The sequence below is a fragment of the Leucoraja erinacea genome, chromosome 15, assembly GCF_028641065.1.
Source record: "Leucoraja erinacea ecotype New England chromosome 15, Leri_hhj_1, whole genome shotgun sequence".
NCBI lineage: Eukaryota > Metazoa > Chordata > Chondrichthyes > Rajiformes > Rajidae > Leucoraja > Leucoraja erinaceus.
The window spans coordinates 15,044,718-15,059,394 of record NC_073391.1 but is presented as its reverse complement, the minus strand read 5'-3'; the positions used below and the strand labels follow the sequence as shown (position 1 = coordinate 15,059,394).

The following is a 14,677-nucleotide window of genomic DNA, read 5'->3' as shown; positions in this document are numbered from 1 at the left end:
GCAACAGGTTTCTAGAAAACTAATTTCAGTATCCTTTTTACTGCATAGCTGTACTGTCTGCGCGTAAAATACTACATATTAAGTTTGACACGTTTAAATGTTTTATCCCTTATTTTAATATTAAGAATTGTATGATAGTTTGTCTCATTTTAAATGTTTCTTGTCCTTAAGTTTGGAAACTTTTTGGCATAAGACTACAGCATTTAGTTCAAAAGCAGGCTAACGGTGCATTTGCAATTCAAAATAGCCTTTGTCGTATTTTAAAGCCTATCATTTGCAATTAAGAACGGTATCAATTTCAGCATCTAGTTCAGCATAGAATAATGAACGTTGCAAATATCAAACCATTGTTCTGATATATTTCGTTTGGGCAATAATCCATTCATTGGCAGTATTGGGTTCTGCCTTATATCCCAATCATCAACTACTTTCCAAAAGAAATTGCCTTTGAAGAAAAAGATTGATTGGTGGTGATATGAATAGTATACAGCATTTAGATTTTCAATGGGATGATCATTCAGCACTACTGGTGGAAATACATCTATGATTCTTTTTGGATGTCCATTAACCTGTTTGGTATTCACATTGAAAGTAGTAACCTGGAAAGAAAATAAATGTAGTTAAATATAGAAGAATGAGACTCGGTCTGAAGAAGGGTACCAACCCAAAACATCACCTATTCCTTTTCTCCAGAGATGCTGCCTGACCTGCTGAGTTACTCCAGCTTTGTGTGTCCATCTTCGGTATAAACCAGTATCTGCAGTTCCTTCACATTTTGTCTGTTCCACCCATCACTTGCCTGGCTTTTTCCTGCCCACACCACTCGTCCAGCTTTCCTTCTCCCACTACAATCAGTCTGACAAAGTGACCCGACCCAATATGTTGCCTCTCCATATTTTCAAGAGATGCTATCTAACTCACTGAGTTACATTAGCAATTTGTGGGGGTTTCTGTTTAAGATTCCAGCATCTGCAGTTCACTGTTTCTACATAATTTGCATTAATTTCTGCAACCTGAGCCAGGACTGGGTTCAAATGTATCCCTGGATGAGTTTTGGGAACTGAGGAGTAGCAGAAGGGCAAAAAGAGGGCGGGAGATAGCTATTGCAGATAATATTAAGTGAAATCCAAGGAAATTATGTAGATTTAAAGAAAAGAGGGTGACTAGGGAGAGAATAGCGCTCCTTAGAAACTGAAGCATGCATGTCTGTTGGTGGCCAATGTCAATGGATATTTCTCCTGTGTTTACTGTGGAGAAAAATGTGAAGACTGGGGAAATGGAACAGTTAATGAAAATGTGCAAAACACTCGGTATTACAGTTGAGGAGGTACTGGATGTCGAAATGTGTATGAAGATGGTTAACTATCCCTGAGCAGATCAGATATCAAGAACACTGTGGGAAGCCAGATAAGAAATTGCAGGCAGCCTGGCTGAGATATACAAATCATCATTAGGTATGGGTGAGGTGCCTTAAGACCTGGAGGGTGGCTAATGTTATGCCTCTATTTAAGAAGGATTGCAAGGAAAACCTTGGGAACTAGAGGCCAGTGAGCCTAACATCAATGGTAGGCAAGATACTGGCACGTATTCTTAGGTGTGTATATATATGCATTTGGATAGATGGACTGATTGGTGAGAGGCAGTGTGGTTTTGTACATGGGAGATAGTGTCTCACAAATAGGTTTTTTTGAGGAGGTAACGAAAAATGTTGATGAGGGCAAAGCCCTAGACATCATCTATATGGACTTCAACAAAGTACTTGATCAGGATCTGCCAGGTAGGCTGCTTTGGAAGGTTAGATCGTATGGAATCCAGAGAGAGCTAGGCGACTGGATAGAGAATTGACTTCATGGAAGGAAGCAGAGTGATGGGGGAAAGATTTAATAGGAACCTGAGGAGGAACACATTTACACAAAGGGTGGTGGGCACATGGAACGAGCTGCCAGAGGAGGTAGTTGAGGCAGATACACAATGTATAAAAGACATTGGGACAGGTACATATGGATATGATAGGTTTAAAAGGATATGTGTCACACACAGGCAGATGCCCAAAGGGCATGTTGGTTGGGCCAAAGGGCCAGTTGTCATGCTGTATGACTAATTCAGTCAAATGTAACTTGCTCTGACACTCCATATCAATTCATAACAATTAATTTGCCTTAAATTATTCTCTATACGTCTCAATAGCAGATGGGGATATTGACCCATCTCTATCTGATGTTGCTTGCACACATTCCTGTTGTTTATTACTCTTAATGCTCTCAGGATAACTAGGATTGAGTAAAGAAATGATTTGTATCTGTTGTCACGTGTGGCCCAAGAACAAGTAAAAATACTTACATTTGGACCTTTGAAAAAATATATATGTTGGTCTCTCCTATCATACAAAGCTGCATCGACAGGCCCTGTAACACCTGGAAAACCTTCAGAAATTAACATGGGATATCTGTTTCCCTCGGTGTCCATTGTGTAAATATGATCATTTTCATTATCATATCTCCAATAATGAGTACCTGCATAAGAGTACAAATTCACATTGAAAGCATCTCTCCATGAATTAACTGCTTATAACTGTGTTGGTTATTAAATCACCTTTAAAGAAATAGATGGCATCTCTTGTCCACGTCCATATGTGCACAATTGCATCAATTCCAGTACTTGGGATTCCTTGCCATCCAACTGAAGTTGCAACGGGATCTCCATAGCGTGTTCGATTATTACGATTTTCATAAAGCCAATACAATTCATTTCTGAAGAAATATGTGTTAAATTGAATCGTCAGCTCTCCGTAATGATTTTTCTCCTTGTGAATCCAGTCAAATACCGTGTCAACGGGACTTTCACAAATACCTATGAATAATAAGGGATATAAATCTTTTGCCAAATTGTCTTAAATAATTTGCTCAACCATAACTGTTGTAATGCAAGCCTTATTATGTATTATGATGACAAGCAACTATGTATATTGCAGCAACATTGTATAACAGCTTTTTTTGTGGGGCGGGGGGTTCAAACCTCATTCTTGGCATGACATTTAGCTTATCTCTCTCTTCCTGGACTCTTACCATCTCCAATTCTAGACTGCTTGTTACCAATTACATTTGGATCACTGCCATTAAATGGATGAACGTTTGCCTTTGACCAGATGGCTGGTGGAGATTCCATTGTAGAAGAGATTTATGACCATGTTACACAAGAATGTATTCAGCTAGATATTAGATGACGGGTATTTTCCCAGAGAAATGTATACAGGTCCTCACCGTGTTACAAATGCCTGACCTATATATAGCCTGTACATAAGAACTAATGTTTGAGAGACCAGCAGGGTGGATTTGCTAGCTGCTGTACAGCATCTGACATCTGCCCTGTGGGAACTGTTTGTGGTAATATTGAATCTTGTAGAGAGATCTGAATGTTTGAGATAAATGCTCTGATTTTATTATACATTGCTCTTGGTTGTTATCTAAATATATTGTCAGGTGGCCTTGTTTCAGGCTTGCTAACTGTTCAGGTTACAAACAGTTCTTTGGAACAGAACCCTGTTGGAACCTGATGAGGAACTGTACCTGGAAACAAATGCAAGTAGTTGGGGGGTTGGATGAGATCATGGTTTTTCATGCTATGCTAATGAAAATCAATATAACCCACAATAAATCAAGTTACATTGCACCATTGCTAAAATTTGACCTGGCATTTCTAGTTATTAATTTATCTTTGTGGTATTGAATGTTTTTCAAATAAGTGAAGCATTTGACGTCAACACTCCCTGGGAGAGAGGAGACGAGGGAATGACTGGGGCAAGATTGGTTCTTGATTATGCTGGTGATCTTGCCTAGACAGTGTGAAGTGTAGATAGAGCTCATGGAAGGGTAGTTGGTTTGTGTGATGGTCTGGGCTACGTCCACAACTCTGCAATTTCTTATGGTCTTGGATGGAACTGCTCCCAAACCATGTTGTGATGCATCCCAATAAAATGCTTTCTATGACACATCTGCAGATGTTGGTGAGGGATGTTGGGGTCATGTTAAACTTCCTAAACCTTCTCAGGAAGTAGAGGCATTAGTGTGCTTTCTTGGCCATTGCTGTGATGTGGTTTCTTAACCACCTTGACAGCCTGTGCAGTTGTGTTCAGGAACATTAACATGTTCACTAGGTCTCTCCAATTCTCCCAAAAGGCACATTTAGTCAGCTGGCCACCAACAGTTATTGGGTGTACTGGCAGGAAAGTGAAATATGACTATTGGGCAGACCAGTGAGCACAGAGAGGTATGAGTATTTTATCATCATTCCCTTCTCAAAAAACACAAGGTTGGATATACAGAATTGTACATCATGGGAATATGTTGTGTTGTGTATAGTGAGCAAGATAGTCTTGTGTTGCAGAATGATATTGATGGGCAATGGTAAGTGAAGTTTAATCTTGAAACCTGAGGTTATTCATTTAGTAATACAACATAGAAACGTGATCTTTGGCTACCATGCCGACCATCGAGTAACCATCAAAACAAATCCTATTTACTAGTCTGTGTAAGAAGGAATTTCAGATGCTGGTTTAAACCCAAGATAGATGCAAAAAGCCTGTCCCGCTGAGTTATAGCCCATCCCACAGTACGAGTTCATTCCAAAAGCTCTCCCGAGTTTAAAAAAAATCAAACTCGTGGTATTTTTAATGCATTATTTTGAAACATGCACAAGTGGTCTTAAGAATATAACTTAAATCAGATTGTCTATCTCTAATATGTAATTCGATACAAAGCATATGTCTTTGAACATTATTAAATACCTTTACAAAGATCTGCTTTTTCATGACTAAACAGTTCAGAGACTGAGCCGTAATGATTTAATATTTGGCCATGCCCTTTGAAAAGCAAAGCCAAATGCCTGATACTGCTTCGTGTATCATATAATTGAACATTTGCTTCTTGGTTACTGGTTGCATCCGCTTAGTTATCCACAAAATTACAAAAATATCTTGCAAATTTCAATTATGTTTATGACAGTAGCTTTTGCTAGAATTTAAGTTTGAATTACATATTCTTACCATAGAGTTGCTGAATGGCTTTTCTGTCAAGCCAGTCCAGTTCAAATTTGGAATCTTGTGGGATGTAACTGGGCTGCATTACTGACCCAGTCCTGTAGCTGTGAGGTAAACCCAATACATGACCCAGTTCGTGGACAGCCACCTGAACATTGGGCAGATTTAAACATTTCATTCATTAAATTCATTGAAAAACAATTGGTCTTTTACCCATAAGAAATGTTTCCATCATGGTTCAATCCTGGATGAATTCTAAAATTAAAATATACATCATTGACTTCAGGGCTGTTTTCATACGTGTGTTATACATTAAAACAAGGTCAGAAGATGTGAATAGATGCAGTGCTCAGCCCAGTGCACAACCAGGAAAGTTCTTGATACACCAATTAGTGTTACTGTCCCAGAGTAAGAAGGAACTCTGTATCCTGCTACAAACTATTGACTGCCTCAAATGTTAAATGCAACTAAATGTAAGTTATGTTTAGCAGTATTCTCCTTGCAGCACTGCACTGTGCGGCTAACCCTTTGGGTTCCCCATTCTTAGCTCTTAAGTTTATTTACAATCTATTTCTACCACCTTTTCAGGTAGATAATTGTAGATATAGACAACTTTGAGTGAGAACATCCAACCGCCTCCTCTGCTTCCTTCCTCATTGGATATTTCCCCCCCCCCCCCCCCCCCCCCCAACTGTTAATGCAGATTGGGTAAAACGGAGTGCAGTATCTAATAAGACTGCGAATCATAGAGTATATACATTGCTTCTTCTCTGGACTGTGTGTTAGAGCCCAAATCTATATGCTGCCCACTTTTAGTGTAGTCAATGTCAAATAACTGCAACTTGGCAGCACGGTGGCACTGCAGTAGAGTTGCCGCCTTAAAGCGCATGCAGCACCAGAGACTCGGGTTCGATCCCAACTGTAGGTGCTGTCTGTACGGAGTTTGTACATTCTCCCCATGATCTGCGCGGGTTTTCTCCGAGATCTTCAGTTTCATCCCACTCCAAAGACGTGCAGGTATGTAAGTTAATTGGCTTGGTGTATGTATAAATTGTCCCTAGTTTGTGTAAGATACTGTGAATGTGCGGGGATCGCTAGTCGGCGCAGACCGAAGGGCCAGTTTCCGCACTGCATCTCTAAACTAAACTTGTAACAGTACCACTGTGATTGGGTCAAAACATCTGCACAACACTGGGGAGGGGAAGTGGATAATATATTTTCTTCAAAAATAATTTTGGAAATGTCTCTTTGCCAATTTCAGTAAAGCCTCTGAATGGAAGAAATATGTCAATGTAAAGAATGTGAGGAAAAATCTTACCTTTAGCAAGCTAATTCCATTATCATTACTTGGAGTGGTAAAATGGTCATCATCATCAAAATGAATGTCACCTAATTGCCATGCATGAGCAAACTCCTGTCCATTGCCATCAAATGTCTGGGTGCAACCCATGTGACGACCTATGGCAAGAATGAAAATAGATTTTCATGTTAGCTGATCATTCCTTCTGCTTTTACATAAATTAAGTTATACAACGTAAAGGAGATGAGGAAAGTCGGTGGTGAATATGTGGAATTCTTTGCTGTGGAGGTCGTCAATGGTTATTTTAAATGCGGAGATTGACAGATTTTTGATTAGTAAGGTGTCGGGTCATGGGGAGAGGGCAGGATAATGGGGTTGAGAGGGAAAGATAGATCAGCCACGAATAGCGAAGATTTAATGGGTTGAATTGCCTAATTCGGTGGCTGGAACTTATGCATTTATGAACAAATATATATATATACAATCACTTGTTTTAAGGCAAAATATCAAACTTTAAATTTATATACATTAATAATCTCATTTAAAAACAAAATGTTATTTTTGTCATGCTTTGGGAAATAAAGCTATGAACAAAGTGTGCATCAAGAAGACATTGATGTTACCTTTTCCAAAGCCAAGTTTGATGTCGACCATTGAAGCAGGAGAGTCGTTATTCTCTTCGAACTCCAATGGAATGACTTCACTCCACATCCTAAAAGCCAATTTGAGCACACTTTTCTGGTCTTCAATAGAAAGCTGATTGCTAAAACTTTCTCCCATCAGGCGCCATGTTAGCTTTGATTTAGAAAAGGCCATTCTCATTGCCTTATCCACGTTAGGGTCAAATGGCAATTTTTGTTGTGTGGGAGAAAGTAATAGCTGTAAAAATCGCTTCTTGCGACCTTTTGAATCTACACTCATGCCAGTAGTTTTGCTGGTTTCAGTGGAAGTTTCGTTTAAACCGACAGTTTGGTTGTCAGTGGATGTCTTATTGTCCATCAAGATATCATCGGACAAGACTTTATCTGGGACTCCACATCGCGGTTTGTTCATTGCTCCCTTAGTGGCTTTGTCTAATTCTCCTGTCACAGGTATGCCGTTGGCCTTTTGGAATTGTTTTAAGGCTTCTGTGTAGGCAATGTTTTTAGTGGGCTCAGCCTGAGATTGCTCCTTTTGTCTGGAAGAAGATGACCCTTCTTCAATAAGGTCTATCAGATCTTTAGGAGCTGGATGCTCATCAGCAAGATTCTTCTGGTTCAGGTGTTTGATGTTTTCCCAGTTTATTTGTTCAGTCCATCCATATTTGGACAGGTATTCCTTAAAAAAAAATCCAAGATATGGGAAACATTCAGCATGGAAATTATTCTGAACAATAAATGGACAGACAAGTACTCAAGATTGTTGCAACCAATGCTTTGACCCAGGACTATGTTGTTTAAAACCAGAGTACAACTAGTTTAATTTCTATAATGGTACTGTTTTGAATATACATTTCTTTCTATGTCATTTATAAGACGCTAATGTCTTTACATCTTCACCAATGTATAATGTTGAGCTGCTCAACTATGGGAAGTTAATGACTGAAAAAAATGTTCAATGTTTTTGGTTATAGTATTTTTCAGCGGATTTGCTTCCACTTTGCTGTTTGTAACTGGAAAATATAACAGTGAATCTATAAGTAAAATTATGTTTAATTTATTTTCAACTACAGACAGAAAGGAAAAGGAGGTGCGGTAGCGTTGCTGGTTAGAGAGGAGATTAACGCAATGGAAAGGAAGGACATTGGCTTGGAGGATGTGGAATCGATATGGGTAGAGCTGCGAAACACTAAGAGGCAGAAAACGCTAGTGGGTGTTGTGTACAGGCCACCTAACAGTAGTAGCGGAGTTGGGGATGGCATCAAACAGGAAATTAGAAATGCATGCAACAAAGGTAAAACAGTTATCATGGGTGACTTCAATCTACATATAGATTGGGTGAATCAAATTGGCAGGGGTGCTGAGGAAGAGGATTTCTTGGAATGTATGCGGGATAGTTTTCTAAACCAACATGTAGAGGAACCAACGAGAGAGCAGGCTATTCTAGACTGAGTATTGAGTAATGAGGAATGGTTAGTTAGCAGTCTTGTTGTGCGTGGCCCCTTGGACAAGAGCGACCATAATATGGTTGAGTTCTTCATTAGGATGGAGAGTGACATTGTTAATTCAGAAACAATGGTTCTAAACATAAAGAAAGGTAACTTTGAGGGTATGAGACGTGAATTGGCCAAGATTGACTAGCAATTAATTTTTAAAGGGTTGACGGTGGATATGCAATGGAAGGCATTTAAAGACTGCATGGATGAACTACAAAAATTGTTCATCCCAGTTTGGCAAAAGAATAAATCAGGGAAGGTAGTGCATCCGTGGATAACAAGGGAAATCAGGGATAGTATCAAAGCAAAAGATGATACGTACAAATTAGCCAGAAAAAGCAGCCTACCGGAGGACTGGGAGAAATTCAGAGACCAGCAGAGGAGGACAAAGGGCTTAATTAGGAAAGAGAAAATAGATTTGAAAGAAAACTGGCAGGGAACATAAAAACTGACTGCAAAAGTTTTTATAGATATGTGAAGAGAAAGAGATTAGTTAAAACAAATGTAGGTCCCTTGCAGTCAGATACAGGTGAATTGATCATGGGGAACAAGGACATGGCGGACCAATTGAATAACTACTTTGACTCCGTCTTCACCAAGGAAGACATAAATAATCTTCCGGAAATAGCAGGGGACCGCGGGTCAAAGGAGATGGAGGAACTGAGTGAAATCCAGGTTAGCCGGGAAGTGGTGTTAGGTAAATTGAATGGATTAAAGGCCGATAAATCCCCAGGGCCAGATAGGCTGCATCCCAGAGTACTTAAGGAAGTAGCTCCAGAAATAGTGGATGCATTAGTGATCATTTTTCAAAACTCTTTAGATTCTAGAGTAGTTCCTGAGGATTGGAGGGTAGCTAATGTAACCCCACTTTTTAAAAAGGGAGGGAGAGAGAAAACGGGGAATTACAGACCAGTTAGTCTAACATCGGTAGTGGGGAAACTGCTAGAGTCAGTTATTAAAGATGGGATAGCAGCACATTTGGAAAATGGTGAAATCATTGGACAAGGTCAGCATGGAATTACGAAAGGTAAATCATGTCCAACGAATCTTATAGAATTTTTAGAGGATGTAACTAGTAGAGTGGATAGGGGAGAACCAGTGGATGTGTTATATCTGGACTTTCAGAAGGCTTTCGACAAGGTCCCACATAAGAGATTAGTATACAAACTTAAAGCACAAGGCATTGGGGGTTCAGTATTGATGTGGATAGAGAACTGGCTGGCAAACAGGAAGCAAAGAGTAGGAGTAAACGGGTCCTTTTCAGAATGGCTGGCAGTGACTAATGGGGCACTGTAAGGCTCTGTGCTGGTACCCCAGCTATTTACAATATATATTCATGATTTGGACGAGGAAATTGAATGCAACATCTCCAAGTTTGCAGATGACACTAAAATGGGGGGCAGTGTTAGCTGTGAGGAAGATGCTAGGAGGCTGCAAGGTGACTTGGATAGGTTGGGTGAGTGGGCAAATGCATGGCAGATGCAGTATAATGTGGATAAATGTGAGGTTATCCACTTTGGTGGCATAAAACAGGAAAGCAGACTATTATCTAAATGGTGGCCGATTAGGAAAAGGGGAGATGCAACGAGACCTGGGTGTCATGGTACACCAGTCATTGAAAGTAGGCATGCAGGTGCAGCAGGCAGTAAAGAAAGCAAATGGTATGTTAGCATTCATAGCAAAAGGATTTGAGTATAGGAGCAGGGGAGCTCTACTGCAGTTGTACAGGGTCTTGGTGAGCCCACACCTGGAGTATTGCATACAGTTTTTGGTCTCCAAATCTGGGGAAGGCCATTATTGCCATAGAGGGAGTGCAGAGAAGGTTCACCAGACTGATTCCTGGGATGTCAGGACTTTCGTATGAAGAAAGACTGGATAGACTCGGCTTGTACTCGCTAGAATTTAGAAGATTGAGTGGGGATCTTATAGAAACTTACAAAATTCTTAAGGGATTGGACTGGCTAGATGCAGGAAGATTGTTCCCGATGTTGGGGAAGTCCAGGACAAGGGGTCACAGCTTAAGGATAGAGGGGAAATCCTTTTGGGCCGAGATGAGAAAAACATTTTTCACACAGAGAGTGGTGAATCTCTGGAACTCTCTGCCACAGAAGGTAGTGAGGCAATTTCGTTGGCTATATTTAAGAGGGAGTTAGATGTGGCCCTTGTGGCTAAAGGGATTAAGGGGGTATGGAGAGAAGGCAGGTACGGGATACTGAGTTGGATGATCAGCCATGATCATATTGAATGGCGGTGCAGGCTCGAAGGGCCGAATGGCCTACTCCTGTACCTATTTTCTATGTTTCTATGTAACTACAATTATTCAGGATTTCCGGATGTGTTCCAGTTTAATATTGCAGAACAAATGAAGATAATGTAAATTAATAGAAAAACAGTGGTTGGAGGAGGTAGCATTTTAAAGACATTTGGACAGTTGCATCAGGAACCAAAATGTTAAGTTCCCGGCACTGAAATGCATTTCCATGCATTAAGTGAACTAAAGCAACACAAACTGAAAGGCGTGCTTCCTTACCTCAGCGGCCACCTGGTCAAGGATGAGAGGTGCCCAACGTTGCGGCGATTGTGCGATGTCCGAGTGGTCGCGACTATGAAAAGGTTTCTCGCAGTTCGCCCAGGTAAGGAAGGAAACCGACAGCAAACTCAACTGGAAAGCCAACCACATGTTGATGGCTTTTCGAGTCCCAACTCTTGAATTGGCCGGCGTGCGAGGAGTTTGGGGGTTAATGTACCACAGGCGCAAAGTCTGTGACCCAGCCCACTCTAATGCATTTCACAACTTTTGTTTTAACCCGACAGTTCTGTGTTGATTTATTGACAGGCCAATGGTATATTTACGAGAATATAGTTTTGTAAACCGAACAAGAAGGTGTTGCTTCCCTTTGTTCTGCATTTGCAAGGAAGACATGCTGAGATCTGTCACCAGATCACATCAATTCGTCCCCTACACTCGCTTTTGGTAAACAACATATTTAAGTTATGTTAATTTGACAGCTGCCGTTGACTTGACTCATCAGGACGTTTGAGTCCAATCGGAGAACTTGACTTTAAATCAGTTGTATCTCGCTTTCTTCTAGCCTGGTTACCTGTCGTGACATTGTTTAGCATTTATAATGGGCGACTCAAACTGTTTGGAACCGTCCCTCCGATTAAAAAGGACAAACACACATCGGAAGGAATGCAGTTTGTGAATTTTTCAGTAAACATTTACCAGGGGCTGAACAAAGCTGGTGAGTATTTCAGGATGCCGATAAAAGCAAACTGTAAATTTGCAGAGTTGACACCAATGGAATGGTTAATTTGCTCAGCTGAGAGGAAAAGTGTGGATTCTTTTGTAAATCAATCGGTTTGACTGCAGGATTTTTCAAGGCTCAATGTAATTCCGAGACGTCGGAAGTTTTAATTCAAAAGCCTAAATTGCGGTAAGTTAGCAAATAAATATCAGTGAAATATGCTGTTTGTTGATTGTCCAATGTACCCAGGCAACCCATTTTATATTTGTAGATGATAATTTGATGTCCCAGATTGTAGTAATTATTGTAAAAACAGTCAATTTTGGTTTATGAATTGGACTGTACAGGACTGAGAGCCCTAGGCTAGTAATCTTGATAATTGGAGCACTTGTTTTGCTAATAGTTGAATCAGCGAGCGTGTAGTAAACACTTTATGTATGAGAAATCAAAAATGCTATAATGTTATTTTCATTTCATTTTCATAAACAAGATTTAATACTTAGACTGTGATATCCAGTTTGAAAAGGCAATGAAAAAAAACCGGAGACACGAGAAGCTGCAGATGCTAAACTCTCGTGTTAGAAGCAAACTGCTGGTGGAACTCGGCGGGTTGAGCAGCATCTGTTCTGTGGAGAGCTTCGACGTTTCGGATTGGTCCTCTTATTCAGACTGACGGGGTATGCGGGAGAAAGGTAAGGTGGGGAAAATCTGACAAGTGATAGCTAGATACAGATGAGGGGATAATTTTGGCAAGTGGGCAGCGGAAGTGACAAAGGCGAGAGTTAAAAAGGAGGCAAAAGGGCATCAGGAGGACTGAAGGGATGGATACTAGTGAAATACGACAGGGGAGGGGGAATGACGGGGAAATGTGGGACTTGGGGATGGGAGATGAGCATGCAGAGGAGGGGAAAGGAGCAGGGTGACTAAGGTAGTGGGATAAGTGTATGCATACCATGGTGGCACTGGGGAAAGAGATGGGAGGGGAGGGCAAGTTGCTTGAAATTGGAGAAATAATTGTTGATATTGCATTGTAAGTTACCCAAGTGGAATATGAGGTGTTGTTCTTCCAGTTTGCGTGTGGCATGGTCCTGGCAATGAAGGAGACCAATAAATAAAAAAACATATTCAGAATGTTCAGTGCATACTTTGGTTCGTAATGGTCATGGCTTGCTTATGAGATCTACCTTATGATCTGCATTCATAAAAATAAAGAGAATGTGAATTGTATCCAGCCAGGGTGCTCAACCAATTGCAATTTAAGGATCTTGGAAAACAATAACGCTAAATTTGAATGCACTATAAATTGAATGCCCAAAAAAGAAAACACTTAGTAGCTTAAATTTGGAAAAAATAAACAAATGACCACAAAATGTCAGCTTTCAGTTTGAATGGTGATGGGAGCAATCTACTCCCCAGAGGCAAGTTGGTTGGTGGGGGGGGGGGGGGGTGGGGGGGGAGTGGAGCTTTTGCATTTTCCAGCTTGAAATTGTGCAATCTGGTGCATACTGTAACTGTCTTTTAACTTACACTTGAATGCAACATTTATGTTTTAAATTGGATTAGGTATGAATAAGGTTAGGCTAAATTACATTCCTAATTACATTCCACAGTAGAGCCAGGTGGAGCACATGAATGACTATATTCATGTATGGAAATCAGATTATAATTCATGCTTATGCATATAAATATATATATAAAAAACAGAGAAACAAGGCAAGTCAGACTTCCATCACTTTTCTGCACAAATCAATCAATCAATCAATCTTACCCTTTGACCAGGCACGTGCCGTGCGTAATTACTCAGGGTAGGCAGTCAGTCGGCTTTTAAAAAAATCTTAAACCGCGCATGCGCAGATTGTTCTCCTCTCCGTAAACTGTCGGTCGACTTTTATAAAGTCTTCAAAAGCCATATCTCTTAATAAAGTACCGTATTTCCCGGCAGTGAAGAGGCACCCCCATTTTGAGTTGCTAAATTTTGAAAGAAGGCTGGTGGGAAATAAAATTTCTCACGCTCAAAAAAATAAATATAAAGAAAGTAACAATTCAATTTGCCGAAATCTCCTTCATTCTGAATTACTGAATGGGTGGAGGGTGATGGCAGGTGGAGAGATGGTGGGAAAAACGGGAGCACACCGGGACGTTGAATCAGTTGTGATCTTATTGAATGACAATACTAGTTCAAGGGACCAATTGGGGGGAGAGTTCCTTTCACAGCGTGTGGTGAGTCTGGCCAGGGGTAAAGTTGCGGGGAGGGCAGGAGCGTTGAGAAGGAGGGCATGTAGCCACCGCAGTGGCTGGGGAGGGAAGCAGCTCGGGTGGCTGCGAGCGGCTGCCGGGACTGGACAGCGGAACCGGCCGTCGGAACCTCAGTGCCTGCCGGTTTGCTCACCTCTGGTAGTGCTCTCCGGCTGAAAACCTCTCTCCTCCCACTCGCTGGCCTCACTCATGTCAGCCGCTTCCCACAAATCCTTGCATTCCGACAGCCGAGTAACCTCAATTGGTCTCTTGACGCAAGTCCGCACCCGAGCTGCTTCCCTCCGTGGCCACAATGCGGTGGCTCCGCGCCCGGAGCGTTGCATCAGCGGTGAGTGAGAGAGTTACTAGCATGATCCCCCACCCACTCCTTCTCAACGCTCCTGCCCTCCCCGCAACTTTACCCCGGGCCAGACTCCCCACACACTGTGAAAGGAACTCTATTTATTATGGAGTCATGTCAATAAAGATGAACACTTGATTCTGATTTCTGCCCTTAGTTGGATAACACATCTCATTGTGTTTTATGGCTGGTTTTCAACCTCTTCGGTCTGAAGGTCTCGACCCGAAACATCACCCATTCTTTCTCTCCAGAAATGCTGCCTGTCCTGCTAAGTTATTCTAGTTTTTAGTGTGTATCTTCAGTTTAAACCAGTATCTGCAGTTCCTTCCTATGCTCTATGTTAAGCAAAACATGTCCTATTCTC

General features: G+C 41.1%; 1 protein-coding gene across 1 annotated transcript; it reads right to left on the bottom strand.

Annotated features, from left to right (window-relative positions):
- Positions 1 to 54: 54 nt before the first annotated feature.
- Positions 55 to 11,149, bottom strand: mmp21 (matrix metallopeptidase 21). Its single transcript, XM_055647458.1, has 7 exons — positions 11,000 to 11,149; positions 6,959 to 7,700; positions 6,354 to 6,493; positions 5,042 to 5,183; positions 2,593 to 2,850; positions 2,341 to 2,513; positions 55 to 599 (listed from the first exon to the last, which is right to left on the bottom strand). Exons 1-7 carry the CDS (start codon positions 11,147 to 11,149, stop codon positions 306 to 308), a joined length of 1,899 nt encoding a protein of 632 aa, XP_055503433.1. The 3' UTR covers positions 55 to 305.
- Between the last annotated feature and the right edge of the window lie 3,528 nt (positions 11,150 to 14,677).